Source organism: Odocoileus virginianus, chromosome 12, assembly GCF_023699985.2.
Source record: "Odocoileus virginianus isolate 20LAN1187 ecotype Illinois chromosome 12, Ovbor_1.2, whole genome shotgun sequence".
NCBI lineage: Eukaryota > Metazoa > Chordata > Mammalia > Artiodactyla > Cervidae > Odocoileus > Odocoileus virginianus.
In genome coordinates, this window is record NC_069685.1 from 42,772,461 (window position 1) to 42,795,369 (window position 22,909).

The 22,909-nt window shown below is 52.6% G+C and overlaps 1 protein-coding gene across 2 annotated transcripts in view; it reads right to left on the reverse strand.

The window, feature by feature from the left end:
• The window catches only part of ADGRD1 (adhesion G protein-coupled receptor D1), a 182,326-nt gene that overhangs the window by 3,280 nt on the left and 156,137 nt on the right, over nucleotides 1-22,909 (reverse strand). For both annotated transcript variants that reach the window (XM_070475041.1, XM_070475042.1), the window contains 6 exons: nucleotides 21,408-21,474; nucleotides 19,013-19,079; nucleotides 7,185-7,276; nucleotides 3,212-3,338; nucleotides 1,938-1,979; nucleotides 292-384 (listed from right to left, as the gene is read on the reverse strand). In XM_070475041.1, coding sequence (XP_070331142.1) covers nucleotides 292-384; nucleotides 1,938-1,979; nucleotides 3,212-3,338; nucleotides 7,185-7,276; nucleotides 19,013-19,079; nucleotides 21,408-21,474 — 488 coding nt within the window. The remainder of the gene's footprint in view (nucleotides 1-291; nucleotides 385-1,937; nucleotides 1,980-3,211; nucleotides 3,339-7,184; nucleotides 7,277-19,012; nucleotides 19,080-21,407; nucleotides 21,475-22,909) is intronic.

The window sequence follows — 22,909 nt, forward strand, 5'->3', positions numbered from 1 at the left end:
CTTGCCCAACACATATGGTGCAGACAACGGAGCTTAGGGAAGGAGGAAGCAGAGGGGCTGGGGCTCAGGACTCAAACAACGCAGGCTCAGGACCCCTTGGTTCTCAGCAAGGTAGGAGCTGTGTGCAGTTCAGTGAAGCTGGAGCAAGTCCCCAGCCGGCGTGGACTGGCTTTCCAGGCAATGAGGACAAGGAACAAGAGCCCTAGGTCAAGGCAGGCTGAGGATGGAAGGCACTCGGAGAAGGATGGGCCGGCGCAGGAGGGGTGTAGACAAGACACCACATGCACTCACAATGTCCGAGCTGAAGGGCTTCACGTTGGCCTGGCGGCTGGAGCTGCTCGTGAGGGACCAGACCTTGGTTTTATGCTTGAAAGCAGCTCTCACCTTCAAAGGCAGAATGGAAGGCTCAGTGGAAGCAATTTCAAAAGTGGAAAAAGCAACAATAAGAGGTCCTGAGGAATTTGCGCTGATGCCAGGCCCAGAACACCACATGTGGGGCAAGACAGGATTCGGAGTTATCAGGTCCAAACAGTTAGAGGTTCCAGAGCTGCGCTGTGTGTCACTGATTCGTTTGGCAGATACAGACTGTGCCCCCCTCCCCACCAACCCCCACCACACCCAGCCCTGCACGGGGAGAAAGCTGGGTCTCCTGGTCTTTGCTGACCTCACAGCTCTGGGTGAAGAGATAGGACATGCTCAACAATGAACAGCAAGGGAGCAGGGCGTGTGACTGGCACAGACTTCACCCACAGCAGTAAATGAACAAATGCAGGCGTGGAACAGGCTGTGTGTGGTTCTGAGGCTGCTCTCCTTCCTGCCCCCTCTGCCACGTGGATCAGTCAGCCTCTGCTAGGGCTGCTCCCTGGTCTTTGCAATCATGTGACCTCCCTCCTCCATTGGCTGCCATCATCCTGGGCAACTCACCCTGTGTGCCCCGCCCCACATCTCCTTCCTCTCTGCCTGACCTCTCCTATGCAAATGGACAGAGTCTCCTGAAAGAGCAGGACGTGTTCCCACCCTGTTCTCAATCATCATTCCAGAGGCATTTCCCCATAATCCCAGCTTGTTATCTGTGTGTGTGTGTGTGTGTGTGTGTGCTGAGTCACTTCGATGATGACCAACTCTTTGCGACCCCATGGTCTGTAGCCCACCAGGGTCCTCTGTCCATGGGATTCTCCAGGCAAGAATGCTGGACTGGGTTGCCATTCCCTCCTCCAGGGGATCTTCCCGACCTTGGGATTGAACCCACATCTCATGTCTCCTGCAGTGGCAAGTGGGCTCTTTACCACTAGTGCCACCTGGCTCAAATGCCAAGGAACATGGGACCGAATCCACAATGTAAGGGTAAAACTTTTCCTATGGATTACTGGTCCTGAGAGATGGGCTCCAGAGCAGCCTGCACCATCCCCGTGGCCAAGTACATGGCAGGTGCAATGGCCCAGACTGCACCAAGAGGAATGAGCCCACTCCAGGTGCCCCAGTGCCCTTGGAAGCCACATCACAAAAGCCCCCTCTCCAATCCCTGTAGTCAAGAGTCTTCCTTACACCCCAGGCCAGCTTCCTGTATGCCTTGGGGGAGGGTTTGCTGGGAGCGCATCTGCATCTCACTCTCCCTAATATACCAGATGCCAAACAAGGTCCTGAATCTCCAACTCAGTTACTCCACACTGTCTCTGTCTCTCCTGGTCCTCCATGCAGCCAGCAGTCCCTGAGTGACATCAGTGAGGGAGGATATGTGTATGTTGCTTAGCAACCAGGATGCGGGAGGAAGGACTGATGGAAAGCAGCCCCCTGCACACAACCTGTTACAGATACCAAGGCTCATTCAGGGTTACGGTCCCAGACACCAGCCAGATGAGGACACACCTTTCCTGCTCTCTGTGCCTTTCAGAAATGAAAAACCCACTTCATGTTGGCAGGAAGTGGAGCAGACATACCTCTGAATTCAGGAGACAGTGAAAGAGGAAGATGAAAAATCCCTGGGAAGGAAAGGGAAGAAAACACAGAATTAGAGCCACTTCCATTTTTGTTACAAACACTTTCTGAGGGTTCTTTCCAATGTCACCCATGGACTCTGAGAGTGGCATCGGCATGGCTTGGTGCTGGAGAGGATGGGAGAGCTGTGATGCTTCACCATGAAACCATGAGGATGGAAGGGTGTCCTGTAATCTAACCTAGATGCAGACAGACACCATGACCAAGATACAGAGACAGGTACATGCCCAGATTGGCTGAACCTGGAAGAGGAGCAAACTTGCTGGGGAGGAAAAGAGGGAGGGCACAAGCCTACCAGCTAACAGCCCTTGTATTCTCACCGGCAGACCAAGGATGACGATGACAATGAAAACAGATAAACATCTAGACACTGTTCCTGTGTCAGCGCTAGGCAAACACTTCATCTCATTGAGTACTAAAAGCAGCCCCATTTAGTGGTTCCTATTACTGTTCCCATTTTATGGAAGAGGAGACCGGGACACAGAGGATAAATGAGGAACCCAGGATCTGTGGTGTGTAAGGGCTGCTGCCACGACAACCTATTCCCTGTCACCATGACAACCAAAAGGAAGCTGTGTATAGGGGCTTATACAGATTAAAAGTGCAACACAGCTGCTGGTCGTGAAGACTCAGGGGCAGCAAGGACATCACGGTGAGGGCTGGGCTGGACCGCAGTGACGTTTGCCAGGATTCAGCCTGCAGCTCAGCTGTGTAGGCTACAAATGGCAATGAGCATCCACCTCCATCCTTCCATCAGGGGCTTATGGGTCTGGGGACTCGGACTCTGGGCATCTAAGATCTCCAGTTTCCAGGCTGTTACCTTTTCTGTCCCTCTATGCAGAAGGCGGATGAGAACTCAGAACCTGAGGTAACTCCCTCTTCACCACCCCTCCATGCCCGGCTCCCTTTTGGGAGCCACCCACATGCTGACCATCTTCCATTCAGGCTAGATGTATCTCCCACAGGTACTGCCCTGAAAAATGAGGCAACCCTGTTGTAAATGGGGTCCTCCAGGCCCTGTTTGCTGAGAGACCCTGGTGTGTGCTCCATCCATGCCTCTGTCCTCGGGGATGCTCCCACCCTACGGGCTCACAAGGTGAATGTGTGTGGAGGAAACAGATCAGAGTGTCTCCCTCCTGCTGCCATGGCAACCTGCACCCAGCATCTATTCACAAAGCTGACAGCTCCCAGGCTGACAGTCCCATTGGGCCCTCACCTGTAAGGAGTTGAGTATGGCAAACATGTACTGGAAGACCATGGCCTGGTTGTTGACAGCAAGCACGCCAAAGACCCACGAGGTTCCCAGGATGGGCAGCAGCACGGCCACAGCTTTTGCGGTCAACCTGCCAGAGAAACAGGGATGGGCACTCCAAGTGATGGGCAGGCAGGGGGGGTCCAGATGCAAGGCTTCCAGATGGGAGCAGACAGAGCCACTGCTGGGAGTGAGACCTGGCTCCTCCCTTCAGGAGACCCTGGGTGAGGAGCTGACCACCCCAAATGTTTAAGACAAGGTCGGCGCCAGGCCAGCCCTGGGCCAAGCTGACAGCTCGGCTCCTGTTGGACTGTAGCCTGCTCGGGGCATCTGGGAGCCAGCACATCCACTGGGCAAACTCAGGATGACCACCCTGACCCAGCCAGTGGTGATGCTGACGGAAATGCTGATCCCAGGTGCCACAGAGGGAAGCAGAGCTGTGGGACTGGGTAAGGTGGGAGACACACCCAGTGCTGGGGCACCTGCAGCATCAGCTCTGAGGCTCCCCCCTCGGAATGTGAGTTCCTCAAGAAGACGGATCTCAGTCCCTTGGGGTCTGGAGAGCCCAGAACAGAGCTGGTGTTGAGGCAGTACCCATTAGATTGTCCAAGTCCTGGTTGTCTCCGATATGCCCTGCAAATCACATGCTAACTGAAGCCCAGTCTACCTGACTCCTGAAACAGCTCAGCTTTCCATGGGGATGGGGATGGAGGGAGGCTCTGCAAGTGAGCTTTAGAGAAAAGTCTGGAGGCTGATGGGAGCCGTGCTGCCCAGGTCAGCAACCCGCACACCCTTTGTACTTCAGCGCAGTGGCTGACACGGTCTCGCTCACTGGAGGGTGAGTTCTCTGGAGGCTGGACTTTTGTCTGCATCTCCGCAGCCCCAAAGCGCAGCAAGGCGCCAGGACCTGCAGGCTCTTAGGAAGTGGTCACTGAAAAGATGAAGGAAGAGCACATGGATGAGCCTGCAGACATAGGGCACATGGATCCAGCCCCTTCCAGGAGTCGGTGTAACAGCCCCAAGGCACTTCCGGGTCAGAAGGCCGATCTCCCGGCACTGACAGCTCCTGGTGGCCAATCCCCGAGAAACCAAAGGCTGTTCCCGCATGTCAGCTCTCAGGGAAGCTGCCGCCCTGTGTTTTCATAATGTTAATACAGTTAAAACACCTGAATCTGGGAAATAAAATATCATGAATGATTTAGGTTCAACCTTTAGATCCTGAAAAATCTGTAATTGAAAGGAGCAGCCGCTGACAAATCGGTATCAAATGTGCTTTCAAAGAAATAGTTCATTTTTACTTTAAAAAGTAGAGCAATAAATGATGAAATCTTGGGAGAAACTCCTCTAGTAGGTGCTCTCTGAAGACTCGTTAACCAAGCTGCCAGGTCTCCTGGTCAAAGGCGGAAGGAGCGGGGTCCCTGCAGAGTCGAAGGCCTGGGCAAGGGGATGCTGTCTATACGCACGCACCAGGCACGCACGCATGCAAGCAAGCACGTGACTCCTTGATGCACACCCCCAACTGGCTCCCCCCCCCGCGGGGTCGAGGCCTGCGTGGGGCTCCACCTCCCGCGTTCTCTAACCACCCAAGGCTCCACGTGGTTCACACCTCCCTCCACACCCCCAGTCCCTGATCTCACTGGGAAAACTGAATGTCCTCTGCTGCTTTCTGGGGAGTCTGAAATCATGACCAATAAATAGAGATGAGAAAGCAGGTGAAAGGCAGCCCATTAGGGCTCCCAAAGAAGCATCTGATCCCATTAGGCACTGAGCATTGAGCTGATGGGCAGGAAGGAGAGGATTAGATTGAATCCAAGAGACGAGGAGCCGGAAGTGTCCTGAGGAGGCTGTGTTGCATCTTCCCGCCCAGCTTCCAGGGCTCCTGCTTCACCAGCCCAGGGACAGGACGGTCACTCTAATGACACTAAGAAGGGAGTGAGAGAGCTACTCAGGATCCAGCTGCACCACGTGAAGAGGAGTCAGTGCTGGGTGACATCAGAGTTAGGGGTCTGTCCAGAGAGACCAGCTGGACTCTCTCCAGGAGGTTGGACCAGGGCAGTTGTGTCACCTGAAGGACACAGGACACGGGAGGGCACAGCAGCATTGCCCCCGTCTTGGTTCCTCAGAGAGGCAGAAACACCCTCCAGATCACAGCTCCATCTCCCATGTGTCAGCCTCCACTCTGAGACCAGGTACCCACGGAGAGCAGCCAGGTCATGGGCTCAGCCACCTCCTGGGCCACGGTGCGTGAAGAGGGGACAGGGGCCAGAGAGGAGGGGTGGGTGTGAGCTGAGACCTAGGCTGCTCTGGGCACAGCTAGGCCAGTAGTCCCCTGGGTACCGAGTCAGAGGGGCAGCAAAAGCCTGTGCTGGAGACAGACCAGGGCCCTGTCCATGGAGGGGAGGGCCTAGGGACTGAGGTTGGGGTGAGGGAGGGTCAGGCTCCTCCCTGGCCAGGCCCCTTGGCTGGGGACAGGCTGCCTCATGGGGCAGCGCTGCCTGTTATCGCTGATGGAAGAGGAGTGGAAGTGACCCTGACCCAGGAGCATCTCCAAGGTTTCCAGGGGCTGAAAAAGTCCTAGAAGCCAGAGCCACTTGTCAGGTTAATTTACAGTGTTTAGAATTCATTACAGAATAATTGTCTTATCGATTTGCTGCAGATATATTTACTCTTTCCCCTTTCAGATCAGAAGAGATGTAGTGTAGCTAAAGTAACTTACAGAATGCCAGCTGCTGAGTAACTGTGTCCTGTTTATAAGTCACTTCAGTCATTTCCGACTCTTTGTGACCCTATGGATTATAGCCTGCCAGGCTCTTCTGTCCATGGGATTCTTAGGCAAGAACACTGGAGTGGGTTGCCATTTCCTCCTCCAGAGGATCTTCCTGACCAAGAGATCAAACTTGCATCTCTTACTTCTCCTGCATTGACAGACCGGTTCTTTACCACTAGTACCACCTGGGAATCCTGCCTTATTTGTGTAACAGCCCCTAAATTCCCTGCAAGGAGCCACCTCTCCCACTTCCTGGCCCTGTGGTTTAGAGGTGCTGCCTGCACCCCAGAACCAGGATGGACCATGTGACTCAGGCCTGGGTTAACTGCTGACTTCCATCCACTGTAACTGATTCATGGATGGGCATATGGCCTGGTCTGAGTCTGCCTGCAGGCTCAGGACCTCTGTCTGATTTCGAGGGAAAGAGACACACTTTCCCATGGACTTGAGCCTTCTTTGGCAGCCATTTTGTCACCAGGAGGCACAGTTCATCTCAGGGTGAAACCAACAGGTGATGTGGGGCAGAGAAATGCAGGCAGACTGGGTCCTGGACTAAGCCTTTCTAGACTCTCTCCTGGACTCATGGTTGCCTGTGTTGATAGATACGCCCTTTGCTTGAGTCAGCTTGTCTTGGGTTTTCTGACACTTGCAAGCAGCAGATCCCCAATAATGGGGTGAAGGAAACCCCAGAAGGCAGCAAATGTGAGTGTGGAGACACATGTTCCTTCTGTGGATGGATCAGCCCCAGCTCAGGTCAGGACAACCTTTGAGATGGCTGCTATCACCCCCACCACACAGATCAGCAAAGCAGGGTGCTATGGGGTTCAACAGCTCACAAGGTCTCAGCAGATGGTAAGGGCTGAGCCACGACTGACGCAGCAGGACAGTCAGGCTTGAGAACCCTCCTCTGTATCCCACCACAAGCTCCTCTAACTTTAGGGGTGAAGCTGTCTCTGGAGGATCACCTAATAAACCCCCTCTTTCACAGATGGGGCAGCGAGCTGGGAAAGGGGACTGCTCCTGGTTGAGATGGATGATGGCATAAGTTCTGTGCTCCCTGTGATGTCAAGTGGACACAGGGCGAGCCCAAGAGTGTGACCTGTCCTCCTGCCACCCCCAGAGCAGCAGTGGGTGGGCGGGGCATGGCTGACAGCCCCAGGTCCAGCTTACTTGAGGGCGCTGGGATCTCCATGTATCTTGTAGTTCTCGGCGCTGATCTGTGAAATGACCCTGGTTACCGCGATGAGGATGCCAATGTTGACCTGCATGAGGAGCATAGGAGACAAGGTAAGCGCTGGAGCGCACCTGCAGGGCGTCTGAGTCCACCTGGAGGCACCCACTCCCCAGCCAGGCTTCTCAAGCAAACAGATGGCATCTCTGGGAGAAATCTAACAGTGTCCTTGAACTTTCAGCTACACAGATCCCCTGCAAGACTGCTTCCGGGAGCACACATCTATGCTACTGAGAAAAAACAGCCCAACATCCCAGGGCTAGTCCTCAGAAGCACATCAAAGAAAGCACCTCTCAGGCTTCCCTGGTGATCCAGTGGTTGGGAGTCCACCTTGCAATTCGGGGGACATGAGTTTGATCCCTGGTCCAGGAGGATCCCACATGCCGTGGGGCAACGAAGCCCATGGACCGCAACTAATGAGACTATACTCTGGAGCCTGCGAGCCTACTCAGCCCACACACCAGTAAAGCCTGCACACCCTGGAGCCCGTGTTCCACAACAAGAGAGGTCACTGCAGTGAGAAGACCACGCATCACAACAAAGAGTGGCCACCTGCTCGCTGCAACTGGAGAAAGCCTGTGTGCAGCGATGAAGACCCAGTGCAGCCAAAAATTAATAAATATTAAAAGGAAGAAAGCAAGCACCACTCCACTCAGCACTGAGGCAAGGAGGTTGTGAACTTCAGAATCAGACAGAACTGGTTCCAATTTCCTTTCACCACGTACTCCCTGGGTGTGACACTGAAGTCCTCTGAACCTCAGTTTTTCCACTTAATAAGTATTAACACCCACAGTGCAGTCTGAGTGTTGGAAAGATAAGAAATCACATCTCCAAAGCCCCAGTATAGCCTGACTCTCACCTCCTGCCCCCACTCCAGGCTCCCAGCTGCGGGATCCACAGAGGCCATGGTAGAGGATTCTTCATCTTCTCCCCAGTGCTCCTTCCTTGCTAGACAAGGTCCCCTTGGGGTCTGGGGGGCTGGGAGGCTCCCCTTTGGGGCTGAGGGCTGGGGGCCTGCAAGGGTCGGTGGCAGTGGCCCCAGCACCACCTGTCCTCTCCCGTGGGCAGCTCTCCAGGGTCCTGAATAGGAGTCTGACCAGGCAGGCGATAGCAGAAGTGACCCCTCCCTCTAGATTTCTTTCTGCTACAGGATCCATGCCAGCTGGAATCCAGGGCTGTGCTGTGGCCAGGGACTTCTTTGTATTTGAAAAGTTCAGAGGTCATTTACAGAATCACTGAGAAGTCAGGCTCCCGGCCATGTGTGAACTTCCAGGCCCGACCACAGGCAAAAACAAAGACTTTCACTGGCAAGCCTCATAGGGAAAGCGGCCCTCCCCATCCCAGACCTGGGGCACAGCAGGGGATCTTAAGGTCTGAAGAAAGCTGCAGACAGGGATGCAGGCCCCTCCCACTCTGACCGACCATTCCACACATATATCTGCATTCCTGGCCTGAATACCTGCATTCAGTGCCTTCTTAGGGGGTCCAGCCTGGGGCCTTTCCAAAGCACCTCTGCTGATACCCCTTGTCTCAGGAGTCTTGCAGACATGTCTCCCCACTCTGCCTCAGTGACCCGCACCTTCTCCACTCCCAGCCCTCCTCCTACCTCCTCCTCCCTGGCTCCCTGGTCCAGGACTCAGCAGCAGCCTCTCCATCAGTGAGCATCCCTGCCTGCACTGTTCCTTGGGACGGAGCACCGGGAAGCTGGCCCTTCTGCCCATTCAGCCCCTTGCTCACACCATCACAGTAAGTGAATAAGGGTTTATTAGCCTTTATGCATGTGTGTGTGTGTATAGTACATTTGTGTCTGACTCTTTGCCACCCCATGGACTGTAGCCCAACAAGCTCCTCTGTCCATGGGAGTCTCCAGGCAAGAATACTGGAGTGGGTTGCCATTTCCTCCTCCAGGGGACTTTCCCCACCCAGGGATCAAACCCACATCTGTGTCTCCTGTATTGGCAGGCAGATTTATTACCACTGAACCACCTGAGAAGTCCATTAGCCTTTATAGCAAATAACTAACAGATGCTGTCAGTGGGACCCCTGTCTTCACTGACCACCTCCACACCTGGCAGCTTGGTTCCAGATGGTCAGGCCCCCTCATTCACTCCCATTCTCTCACTTGTAAAATGAGGTTAAAGGTGGACATCTCCCAACATCAGGGAAGATGGAAGAAGCTGACAAACAGGAATATCCACAATGCCAGTGCCTCCCCACTCCACATTGGCTAACCAGGCAACACCCACAGGAAAGCCACACTCAGCAGACAAGAGAGAGGTGGGCCAGCGCAGATGTGAAAAATGTGGGGGCAGCCCATTCAAGTGGGACAGTGACCAGAGAGTGAGGGAACTAACTGGTAGTCGCTTTAAGAATGGGAATTTTACAGAGGGATCGGGTGGAAAGGGAGGTGGGAGGGGGGCCCGGGATGGGGAATACATGTAAATCCATGGCTAATTCATTTCAATGTATGACAAAAACTACTGTAATGATGTAAAGTAATTAGCCTCCAACTAATAAAAATAAATGGAAAAAAAAGAAAAAAAAAAGAATGGGAATTTTAGGGACTTCCCTGGTGGGCCAGTGGTTAAGATCTACTTGCCAAGACAGGGGGCATGAGTTTGATCCCTGGTTGGGGAACTAAGATCCCACATCACAGGCAACGGAGCAACTAAGCCTGCACACCTCAACTAGAGAGAAGCCCACGGGCAGCAACAAAAACCAATGCAGCCAAAAATAACCATTAAAAAACAGGAAAGAAGGTGAATTTTAATTCCAGACACTGAGGTTCAGGGAAGTTTGAAAACAGCCTCTTCTGAGGTCAGGTGGAACTGCACAGTCATCTCCGGAGGTGGCAAGCTGTGTCACAGAGTTGAGACTATCAGCCGGAGTGGCGAATCGAAAGCACAGACCCTGCTTCTCTCACCAAGATGCATGATTTTCGTGATCAAACACTTTTCAGTCTCTATGCCTTTGGTTGATTTCTAGAGTTTTGATATGTTTGGGTTTCTCCCACCTATACTTCCTCCAGTAAATTCCTTGCATTCCGGGGGAAGAATGCTTAGTGTGGTCCTCTGTCTGCCATCCAGCAAGTCCTGCCTCTCTCACTTTGGGAATTTATATCCTGGGTTTCTCACACACTGGCCAAAGCTGAAGCCTTGTTTGTAATAAGAAAAGACTGGAAACAACCTGAACTGTTTCCAGCAAGGAGCAGGCTGGGGGGCTACCATGGGCAGCCCGCTCCCTGGATGCATTATGGACCAAGGTAGCACTTTCCATGCAGAAAATGCATAGAACAGGTGAATGCATATTTATATTCCTCTATATGGAAATAGATGTAGAGACAGTGGAAACAGTGTCAGACTTTATTTTTGGGGGCTCCAAAATCACTACAGATGGTGATTGCAGCCATGAAATTAAAAGACGCTTACTCCTTGGAAGGAAAGTTATGACCAACCTAGATAGCATATTAAAAAGCAGAGACATTACTTTGCCAACAAAGGTCCATCTGGTCAAGGCTATGGTTTTTCCAGTGGCCATGTATGGATGTGAGAGTTGGACTGTGAGGTAAGCTGAGTGCCGAAAAATTGATGCTTTTGAACTGTGGTGTTGGAGAAGACCCTTGAGAGTCCCTTAGACTGCAAGGAGATCCAACCAGTCCATCCTAAAGGAAATCAGTCCTGGGTGTTCTTTGGAAGGACTGATGCTGAAGTTGAAACTCCAATACTTTGGCCACCTCATGCAAAGAGTTGACTCATTGGAAAAGACCCTGATGCTGGGAGGAATTGGGAGCAGGAGGAGAAGGGGATGACAGAGGATGAGATGGCTGGATGGCATCACCGACTCGATGGGCATGAGTTTAAGTAAACTCTGGGAGTTGGTGATGGACAGGGAGGCCTGGCGTGCTGCAATTCATGGGGTCGCAAAGAGTTGGACACGGCTGAGTGACTGAACTGAACTGAACTGATATCTGTGTAGCACTCCTAGAATACACAAGAAGTTAGCACCAGGGGCATCTCTTTGGGGAGGTGGGTAGAAATCAGAGAGCTGAAAGACAGATGTGGGCAGACACTATTCATATATATTATTGAGCTTTGCTTTCAAATTTTTAGCCATGTGTGTTAATGTTCAAAAATCAAACTACTTAAATTATAAAAGGGGACTAACATAAATCCTTTTTCCTGTGAATGTCTCAGTGATGTCTTTGGTTTCAGGAGGAAAACAGGCTTAACCATGAAGTGTCCCAATAATTTGGGGGAGAGGATGGAGAAGCCACAAAGCCCAGAACGTGGGAGAAGGATGCCAGGGGAGGAGCCTGAACAACCCACATAGCCCCAGAGGTCACATCCCAACCACCCTCTCCCTCTGCTGACTTGGAGGCTGAACTGGGACCCTGCCCCAGACTTCACAGGTGTGAAGCCAGACGATTCAGGCTATGGTTCACAGACTCCTTGATGTGGTCACTAAACGGATGATCAGATTACTGCAAATCGTTTCACAGACATAGAAACACTATAAATGACTGATCTAATTTCAGATCTTGTGTTATTTCCTGGTCTCTGTATTTAAGACCCGGAAGGAAGCGTTTCAATAATGGTTAAGCTGCCGCATGATTGGCTGTTCTAATTCATCTTCGTGCCCATCTCTCCAAAGCTTCTGCTGGGGTTTATTTATTTCCCCTCTCTCTCTTTCAGCGTAGGCCTGTCTGATTTCATCTGGCGTGCATGCTTCCTCTGAGTTGGTAAGACAGTCACGTCCGCCACGGCAATATGAGAGACGGCGCAGTGAACCTCTGATCCCGCATCAACGCATTTAAGTGGGAGACGGCAGCTGCGGGCAAAACAAATCTTCCTATTTTCATGAAAATACAAAGCAGAAGCAGGCTCAGTCCCCCACTGCATTTCACTCGCCCTGGCTTGTGCCTGGCTGCAAACTGGGAAAGGCCCTGGAGTGAGGCGTCTGTAACGTGAATATCATGTATCTCATCAACTAAGTGTCTCTGCGTTAGAAAAGCCAACAAGCTACTTATGACAGAACGTCAAACCAATAATTCACAAGCTGCATTTCGGCAGAAAAAAAGGCAGGGGGAGGATATACACTCAAGACCACGGGGACCTCTGCTGGGAGGAGGGAACAACGGGGCAGGGCTTCTGGGGTTCAGACCATGCTGTGTTTCTTGACCTGACTCTGGGCTACTCAGGTATTCATGAAAACTCACTGGGATGTGGCCACGATTTCCCAATGAAAGTATAGAGACATGTATAGACATAGTAAACGCTACGGTTTGTATCTCTACATGTTTCTATGTCCCTATAAGCATTTACGACTCTGTATTTATATGCCTATAACTAATTGTACCCATTTCTGTATCTGTATTTAGAAATTGGTAACTGTATCCATAGGGCTTCCCTGGTGGCTCAGTGATATAGAATCCGCCTGCCAGTGCAGGAGACGTGGGTTCAATCCCTGGGTTGGGACAAACCCCTGGAGAAGGAAATGGCAACCCACTCCAGTATTCTTGCCTGGAAATCCAATAGGCAGAGGAGCTTGGTGGGCTAGAGTTCACAGGGTCACAAAGAGTCGGATATGATTTAGTGACTAAACAACAACTGTATCTGTATCTATGTATCTTTACGCACCTGTATTTGTAGAGTCACACAACGTCTCTGGCTTCTTCCTAGGTGAGAGGTAGTTGTTGCTCATTTGCTCAGTTGTGTCCAACTCTTTTCGACCCCATGGACTGCAGCATGCCAGGCTTCCCTGTCTTTTTCCCAGAGTTGCCTCAAACTCATGTCCATTGAGTCAGTGATGCCATCCAATCATCTCATCCTCTATCACCCTCTTCTCCTGCCCTCAATCTTTTCCAGCATCAGGGTCTTTTCCAATGAGTCATTTCTTCACATCAGGTGCCCAAAGTACTGGAACTTCAGCTTCAGCATCAGCCCTTCTAATGAATATTCAGTGTTGATTTCTTTTAGGATTGACTGATTTGATATGCAGTCCAGGGGACTCTCAAGGGTCTTCTCTAACACCACAGTTCGAAAGCATCAATTCTTTGGCACTCAGCCTTCTTTATGGGCCAACTCTCATATCCATACATGACTACTGGAAAAACCACAGCTTTGACTATACAAAACTTCGTCAGCAAAGTGATGTCTGCTTTTTAATACATTGTCTAGGTTTGTCATAGCTTTTCTTCCAAGGAGCAAGCGTCTTTTAATTTCATGGCTACAGTCACTGTCCACAGTGATTTTTGGAGCCCACGAAGATATTATCTGCCACTGTTTCCACTTTTCCCCCATCTATTTGCCATGAAGTGATGGGACCAGATGCCATGACCTTAGTTTTTTGAATGTTGATTTTTAAGCCAGTTTTTTCACTCTCTTCTTTCACCTTCATCAAGAGGCTTTTTAGTTCTTCCTCACTTTCTGCCATAAGGATGGTATCATCTGTATATCTGAGGTTATCGATTCCAGCGTGTGCCTCATGCAACCTGACATTTCACCTAATGTACTCTACATATAAGTTAAATAAGCAGGATGACAATATACAGCCTTGATGTACTCCTTTCCCAGTTTTGAACCAGGCCATTGTTTCATGTGAGAGAAGGACTTTAAAGCTCCAGACTTTTCTCTTCCCTGGCTTGGAGGCTCTCTCCCCAGTGGGGCCGGCATGGAACAAGCCCTTTAGCAGGCTCAGGTTGTGTCCCTGCTTCTGTAAGTCCTGCTGGCCCCATAGGTATATCTGCTCAGGCTCACTCAGGCTCACTGAAGGACATCCATGGAATGACATCCATGTCCCTTCATAATCAGGTAGGATGGTTTGTGAAGGGGCAGTTGGGAGGACGGGTCAGTATCTGCCAGTGGGGTGAAGGGTGAGCTGTTCCCAGAAGGGGCTTGGATCTGCCCTTCCCCGGCCCCCGCCATGGGCCCCGCAGGCATCACCGTGACAATCTCTGTCCCCCAGGTTCCTGCCCCTCCAAGACCAACCTCACCAGGACACACAGAAACCACATGTCCCAACATGAACCTGCACCTTGCCAAAGTATTTTAGTTTTAAATTGCCAGATGTTTCTTATATGCATGGGATACGCAAGCAGGTAGCCCCCAGACAGGAATCCCTCTGGAGGGAACTGTATCCCATTGCATCGGTCCAGACATTTCTTTCCCACAGACGTACTCATGTGAACCCGCACCCAGACAGAGTTGTGCACACTTTACACAATGGGGCCAAGCCCTACTTGTGATCCTGAAAACTGCTGTCTTCAGGGGGCCCCTGAACAATGGGGAACAACTCAACACGCACAACCGCAGGTCCTCAGAGGAGACAAGGAACATGAGACGCACCCAACCCCGGCCAGCGTGAACCCTGAGGTTCAGAGAGGCTGGACCTCTGGACCCCTCCACTGCGTCCTCCAGCCCAGGGGCTGCATGATTTTTCTCTCGAGGTCCAAGTAGCAAATAGTTTTGGCTTTCTAGGCCTCACAGTCTCTACTGAAACAACTCAACTCAATGGCTTCAGTGTGACAGCCGCTGCAGATGACTTGTAAGTAATCGCCTGTGCTCCTGCATAGGACTTACCACGTGGGCCACCACCGGCAGACCCTGCACTCGACTGCGAAGTCGCCAAACAGTTCTAGGCCTACACTGCCCTCCTCATCATCCAGGGCTCCCTGACTTCCCCTGGCCCTCCTCAACCTCAAGCTGGCTCCACGGTGGAATCTCCTGGAGCTCTGAAAAGTCCTGGAGCCCACATCCAGTAAATCTAGAACCTCTAAGGTGGGAACTGCTCCCAAGCTCCCCAGTAATTCCCTTACTAACAAGTTTGAGAACTGCAGTCCTCAGGCTGATGTTGAGGGAGAGGGGCTGGGGTGGGGCTGGAGGTAATACCCCCCAGGATGGACAGTGGGGCTCCGGTGATCCTGGAGGATCTGGGGTGCGGGGACCCTGCTGCAGCCAGACCCCACGCTGCGGTGGGTAGGGGGAAGGATCCAGGCAGGGAAGCCTTGGATCCCCCACTGTCACTGACTGAAGTCAGATGAAACACTCAGATCACCCGGGGAGACTGGGAAGGGGTGATGCTGCCAGGCCTTCCAGACCTGGGGAGTGAGGTCAGCACTCAAGAGAGAGAACAGGGAGGGGGGACTTAAACATTCAACTATTTCCCTTCCACCCCCGCCCACCATCCATGCTCTGACCAGGAGGCTTTAATTGTTGGGGGACTGGAGTCAGTCAGCCTGTGTCTCCATTTGAGTGACAAAGTGAAGGGTCTTCCCTGACCCCAGGAGCAGGAGATGAGAGTGCCTGCCGGGTCGCTCATGGGGGCCTCTGTCTTCCTGTGAAAGGCCGGGTGTAACATGACTGTAGACAGTCTTCACACAGCCCTGGGACAGGGGACAGCCTGGACTGAAAGCTCAGGGACCCGTCACCACAATAACGTGCCACCTCCCACAGCTGAAAGCAATTAACTGAAGAACGCTGGTCCGTGCTCAGAGCTCAGAGTTCCCGCAGAGGATGGACACCTGAGACGACAGTCCCGTCCCTTCCCCAACCTGGCGGCCCTTCCTGGAAGGAGACCGCCTTCACAGAGCAGGTGTGCGTCGCCCTGGCCTTGCAGAGATGGCTGTGCCCCCTTCCCTCATGGAGGTGACCCTGCTACATGATTCTGACCATCTGTGACGGATAAAGAAAGAAAACACCCAAGCACAAGGGAGCCAGCAATCAGAGATGGGTGCGTGGGACCCTGGCTTCTGCGAGACAGAGGAGCTGAGGACAGAGGGACAGCGTCAGGACCCAGGGAGTCTGTGGCCAGGGCGGCATGGGCATTGCAGACAGGAGTGTGGTCTGTGGGGGATGGAGCAGCCCCTGACCCCACTGTCCCGCTTGAGGGAACTGGGAATGCACTCCTGGGCCCTCCTCTTCTGAGTCTGGTCCACATCCATACAGATCACCCCCCCACCCCGGGCAGGAGGGGCACAGTATTAGGAGGGGCACTTGGTTGATGCCCACTTCTCCCACCAGGGCTCCATGTGGATCCTCCCCCCTGGGAGCGCAGCCCCACCTCTCCTCTGGCACAGACGCTTGAGTGCTGAGACCACTGGGGATCCAGGAGGCTTGCAGCACCCCCCACTCCCCATCTCCTGCTTGTACCTGTGGACGCCCCAGAGCCCACATCACCTGGAAGGAGATGGGCATGGAGGGAAGTGAGTCAGTGCAGCCAGAATGAGGGGATCGTGTGCAGGGCTGGCACCACCCGCCCTCCCTCGGGTCCCAAACAGAACACCACGGTGAAGCCCCCGCTCTGCCCTTCCGGAAACCCTTTACCAAGAAGATGCTGCTGCACCTCATGTGGCATGAGGATGCCTGAATGGAATTTTAATTAAGAAGCAGGAAGCCACATCTTCAGGAATCTTCCCTTGGACACATTTCTAATTAACCACCAGGGCCCATGGCTTCAGTCCGTGCCAGTGAATATGCAACAAAGTCAAAAGAAGATTTCAACTCAGCAGCTGGGGAAGGGAGCAGGGGGTGAGAGAAAGGGGGGCTGGCTTCACAATATTTAGGAAATATCCCCGTGGGGGAGGGGAGCAGGGTGGTGGGCTTCAAGTGCCATCCACAGACCCTCTCTAAGTCCGTTCTCTCACCGCCATCACTGGTGACATGGGAAGCTGGGTTTGTCATCAGGATTGGGAGGTGATGAATGAGGACACCAAACGCATAATTGTCTCCGGCTGGAGTCCCCTCCCTTGCCTTCAGTATCAGGGCCGCCCAGGGTGCTTCAAAGACAGCACCCTTTGGAAAGGTAATAAACACAGCCTTGACCCCACCCTGCGGGTGTGTGGAGAGCATGCTCTGGAGTCTCAGCCCAGAGTGTGAAGTGTTTTCTGGATGCTCAGGGTGGGCAGGAGGGTTGTGGGGGAGGTTTCCTGGTGTCAGCCCCCAACACCTGTGGGGAGAGATGATCAGACTGGGGGATGCCTCACCCCTGACCAGACCCCAAATACTGAGCAGGGCGCAAGGATGCTGTTACCCTCTCCCCAAAGCCCCCTCCTCACAGGTCTTCCTGAGAACCCCCACCTCCAGGCCCTGGAGTTCAGGGGGTGACCCCTGAGCAGTCATGTGGTTCAGGCCCAAACAACCATCTGTCTCCATCTCAGCCTCTGTGATTGGCTCTGGGACAGGCACCTGACCCACAGGAGCCAATCAGAATCTGCCCTGGGACTTCTGTGGGGACTGCTGGGAGCAGTGCCTCCCTCCCCACCTTGAGCTGAAGAGTGTTGTCAGGGTGCCAGCTCCATCAGGAGCTGTCCTCCCCAGGAAAGCCTGCCTGATCCAGATGGAGCCAGCAAGGAGGCAGCGGGGCCATGCGCTGAGTAGGAGATACCAGATGACATCACTGAGTGCCCAGAACCAGCCATGTCTGATTTCCCCGTGCTTCCCAGGACTGAGCCTCTTCTGCTCAAGAGAGCTCAGGCTGGTTTACTAGCACCTGGGGAGAAGGAGGAGGAGAATACCAAGAGTAAGACGGCAAGGAGAAGGGGAGGAGGAGAGGAAGGGAACACCTAAAGCAATACAGCTGCAATCAGGACCAGGAATTTATCATTCAATCTGCTCCTCTATAAAACAGAAATCACCGTCTCTTCAAGTAGCCATTTCAAGGGCAAGGAAAAGAGACATTTAATGTAAAAACATCTTTCTTAAAAGATCTCTATAAATTTGAGCCTTTATCATTAAGGTTAAATAACTTCACCAGAAACCAAGTACAAGGACCCAGGGTTAGAACTGTGACCTAGGTCTAGCCAATCAGAGCATTTCAGAGCTTTGGCCAATCAAAGCATTTCATTTCTCTGGCCACAGGGAGGGCTGATCAATCAGGACAGTCTGTTCCTCAGGCCAGTCAGAACATTCTGCTTCCCAGTCAGAACATTCCATTCCTCTGGTCAATCAGAGCATGTTGCTCCTCTGACTTCAGTGAGAGAGGGGGTCAATGGTGGGCAGAGTTCCAAGTCAAGCCCATTAGAAATGATGAGAATCAATCATAGGATTTTGTGGGACATGTCAGCAGAACAATAGCAAGAAGAGCAAAGGAGTTTTTTCCCCCAAGATGGATACTGAAATTTTGTGTGGTCCTAAGAGTTTCTTACCAGCATCTGGGGCAGCCTAAGAATGGAGCCGACTTACAGGAAAATAGAGCTGAGATGTGAGAAGCCAGAAACACGTGGAGATGGCCATGTCTGAATCCTGAACCCAGCAGCCATGGCAAGCATTCCTGACTATGAGTTTATAAATCCCAATTTCTGTCAACCTCTCTGAGTAGGTCCTTCATAATCACAGGAGTTCTGCTACCTGTGGTTCCCAGGGAGCTTTGACTAAAACTTCCTAACGCAGCCTTGGATCCTGCATCTCCTTGACCATGGAGATGTGCATGTGAGGAAATTATGAAAGAACAGTGAGAAGGAAAAGAACCAGCTGGGTCTGCACTGCCCCACCTGGGTGCACACCCATACTGGTTGCTTTGGCGGGAAAAGCACCAAGGGCCTTAATCTGGTCTGCATTAAATCTGAAAACATGGCTGACCTTGCCAAGTATCTTTTGGAGTAATGAGGTTCTGGGTCACGGGCTACAAGAGGGGCTGTAACAGGACTGGTGCTGCCACAGCCTCGGACATTACTCCCAGGGATCCCAGCCCCATCTCCACATAGCCCAGTGCTTCCTCTACTCCACTACCGCCAGCCCCACCCAGCTCCACACCCGCAAGACAGAGAACATACCACGATAATGAACAGGGCAGGGGCCACGAAGGCCCAGATGGCGCCATTCCCGAGCGACAGCCAGCAACTGTGGAGGGACACAGAAGGTTACATCAATGCATCACCCCACCCACTCCCGCGCGGGGGCCCTGAATCCACAAGAGGACAGGGACAATGTGGGCATGGTGACCATAATACCGTCAATCCCAACAGACGTGCCCATATCCTGCTCACGATCTCAAGAGCATTTCACTCTTGGGAAGAACGTTCTGGGTCTGCAGACTGGCTCAGGGAAAAGAAGGCTTTTACAGGTCACCTAGTTAGTGAAAAACTTCACCATCTCTGCAGAGTCTAGCCAAAATCCAACAGAGGCTTTCATTTTATTATGATAAATAAATAGGCCTTTGCCTGTTGGAGGAGTGAAGAGGCATCATGTGACACAGGACTGACCATCTTCATCAGCTCATCAGCTATCTGTCAGTTCCCCTCCTGGCAGTGCCCCCTCAACTGAGAGGAATGGTCCCAGTGGATCCCAGCCACGGCTCTGATTTCCAGAGAAGCCTTGTCTGGGATGTAGGGTCCAGTTTTAAGGTTGTGAAATTCCTCCTGGCTTCTGAGATGTGATTCCAGGGGCTCAGGCAGGACTGCCAGGCCCTCTACTACCTCATTTCTCTCCAGAGCTTCAGAACTGCCAACAACCTGGGTATCCCTTAGACACATCCCTCCCTGGATCTGGGGGCAGTCCCAGGGGCCTGGCACACCCGCTGGGAGCTGGTCAGGCCCACAACACATCCTCACTGACTCAGGACGTGGATGTCACCTGGTCACTAACTCACACCTACTCAAGGAGCATGGCCCCTGCCCCCAGCTCTGCAAACCCAGAGACACATCATCCCCTGTGACTCCATAGCACCCTCTGAGGCAGGTGCTGTGATGATGCTCGCCCTACAGAGGAGGAGGCTGAGGCCCAGGGATGTTAGGGCACCCAGCCCATGCTCCTGCACCTGCCTTTCTGATCCCAGTCCTCCCCCCAAGACCTCCTGGATCAGGAGACATGAAGTGTCCCAGACATGAGACAGGGCCTGTAAAAGGCTCATTCCTGTCTGGAATCCAGACCCTGGAGAGAAGAGCCTCCTGTCTGAGGATGCGGCATCTCTCATGGAAACACACGGTGAGTACAGCGGTCCCTCTACAGAGGGGCAGCTCTGACCCAGGCTCCCTGAGAGGGTGATGACTCTGCAAGAGGAAGCCTGTGCTTTCCACCGTTGTCATGCAGAGTGTTAAGTGGACACGCATCTTCAGATCCCCCATCCCCACCAGACACTCAGTGACCCTCCGGACATTTGCCAAGACTGCCTCGCTCTCAGGCACGTGTGTGGGTGAGAGGCTTATATCAGACTCAGACCCTGGAGCTGAGCCACACGCTGTAGGCGGCCAGCATCTGCACTCTCAGATGGAAAGAAACTGAGCAAATGCCAGTGAGATGTGTCTGAGATGAAGTTTCTTCTTTTAATTTGCGCCTTGACTTCGGATACCACGCAGGCTTGCAAGGGATGGGCCAGAACAATGGTTGTTTAATCATTCTTCTTTCAGTATGCACTCAGACAGCACTTTCTTTAAAAGCCTCATCTCCAGGAAATTGTTGCCCTAAAGTGGAATAAGCCAAATTCCTCCCAGTTTAGCAACTCAGTTGAGAAATTATCTCAGGCTGAAGTCATGACCAAGTTTAACTCCCTCTCTCTTCTTAAACTCTCTCCATGGTGTCCTCTTTCGGTGACTCCTCAGCTTTGTTGAGGAGAGGGGACAGCCTCCTAAAGATGGTTGAGCTAAAGCCTTTTTCTCTTTGGGAGGAAAGGAAATCAACTTTCTAGAACCTAAACACCTGGCCTGGCTGCCCAGCACCAACCCAGCCTCTTCTTGATTCAACTCTGGACCCACCAACTGCAGTTTCAAAACAGTGGCATGAGGTCTAGAACATAGAGTGTCCCATCTGCTGCCGCCCCCGCGAGAACCTTGGGGCCCACTGCGGGCGCACACTGGTCTACACGCACACAGTCTTGTGTTCACTCGGCTGTAACTCAATGAGACTTTTTAGGAACTAGTCTCTTGCTGACCAACACAAAACTGGGCTCCATGGGTGACCAGACAGCATGTCTAAGAAAACTGCATGGATGGAAAGTTCCCATTAGAAACTTGTACCGGCCATGCAGTCCTGGAGGCACGAGGACCCCCTCATTGCTAGTTTCAAGGTGGGAGAAAGCCCAAAACACTTTTTTTTTAAGAAACTGTCAGGGCTGGAAGATGCCAGCCTTGGACAGACCCCTCCCCCAGAAGAACACAGAAAGCCAATGAGCTGGGGCCATGGGAACCCTCCCCACGGGAGTCTTGCCAACACAGGAATCACCCTTTCACTTACTTCTTACTTGTTCCATAACCGTCCATGGCAAAGACTATTGAAATGATACAGATCACAAGAGGAAAACCTGCAGAAAATGAGAGCAAAGTACCGTATTAGCGCCAGTCTCTTTTGATGCATTTATTCATTTTATACCTGATGGATACAAAAAACTGTGTGCTGAGGGCACAGAACAGCCTCTAGGCTCCAAGGACTTAAGAGTCTAAACAAAGAGATAACACACATGTGTATTTTAGGGCAGATCCGTTATGAATCTATTCTATATCTGAAAACCGCTTCTGGCTGCTCAGAAAGCAGCCGTGCATACCCAGGGCCTCTGACTACTCAGTGCCGTGAGCACGGGGTCTCCCTCTGCTTCCCTGCAAGGAAGGGACAGAGGAGAGACAGCAAGGGGTCTCTTCCACCCACTGACCCTCCCCTCCAGGAGAAAGGGCTCCCGACCAGGAAACTGCACTTGGCAGATTCCGAGGAAAAAAGGGTGGGGGGATACATTACAACAAGGGGCTCTCTGTTGCCCGCCCCTGAGCTGAGTCTGTCCCACCCATGGGAGACCTGCTCCAGGACCCAGAGGGAAGCCTGCTCCTCTCCCCCCAACCCCTACTCACTCCAGGCCTGGGCACCTCAAGGCCACAGCCCTCCTGGGATGTCTGGTGGCTCGGTCAGTCCCATGCCTGCCCTTCTGAGGATCAATTTTAAATTATCTTGAAAAGGGGTTTCTGAAGAATCATCCCATCTCTGAAACACTTTGTCTTGATGTCAAAATAGTCTGCATCACAGGACGTCTGCACAAGACAGTCATCAGGCTTTCACAGGAGAAGAGCAGTCTCTGGGGAGAGGCGTTGGGGCCAGGAGGCAGTGCGCCTCTCACCGCTGACCTGCTACCACACTGGCTTCCCCACCTGTATGCACGACCTCCTAGAAGCCAAAGCCTTTCCAGATGTTGAAGCCACTGGCTGCAGGCTTCCTGCCTTGATGGACCCAGAGTTACAGGAGACAAGCGGGGTCCTGGGACCAGGCCCCCACCCTGCTGCTCACTCACTGAGGGCCTCAGTTTCCTCAGATGTCACAGGGAACCCCCACTGCCTGGCTCACTTGGGGTGGGAGGAATACACGGGACATGAGATGGTAAGGGACCTTGGCATGGTGCACCAAGGTCCCCCGCTCCCATCTTCCCAAGGAAGCCCAAGCCTCGGGGTGCAGGAGAAGTAGGCCCTGCAGGAACAATGGGTCCACAGGACAGCCTGGCAGGTGCACATGGGGCCCTGCAGAGGCCCCAGGGCCCCGTGTGGGTTGGTTCTGAAAGGCAGGAAGAACTGGAGGGGCCAGAGAGGATGGATTTTCAAACTCAGTGGTTGAGGCTTCACCTGGAGCCGCCACACCTCTCTCCGCTGATCTTGGCCATGGCGGGGGCCCAAGTCAGAGGCTGTCATCTCTCTACTGCCCAGAGTTAAATGGAAGAGTTGAAGCTTCTTTTTCTACCTTCACAACTGTGTTGTGATGTG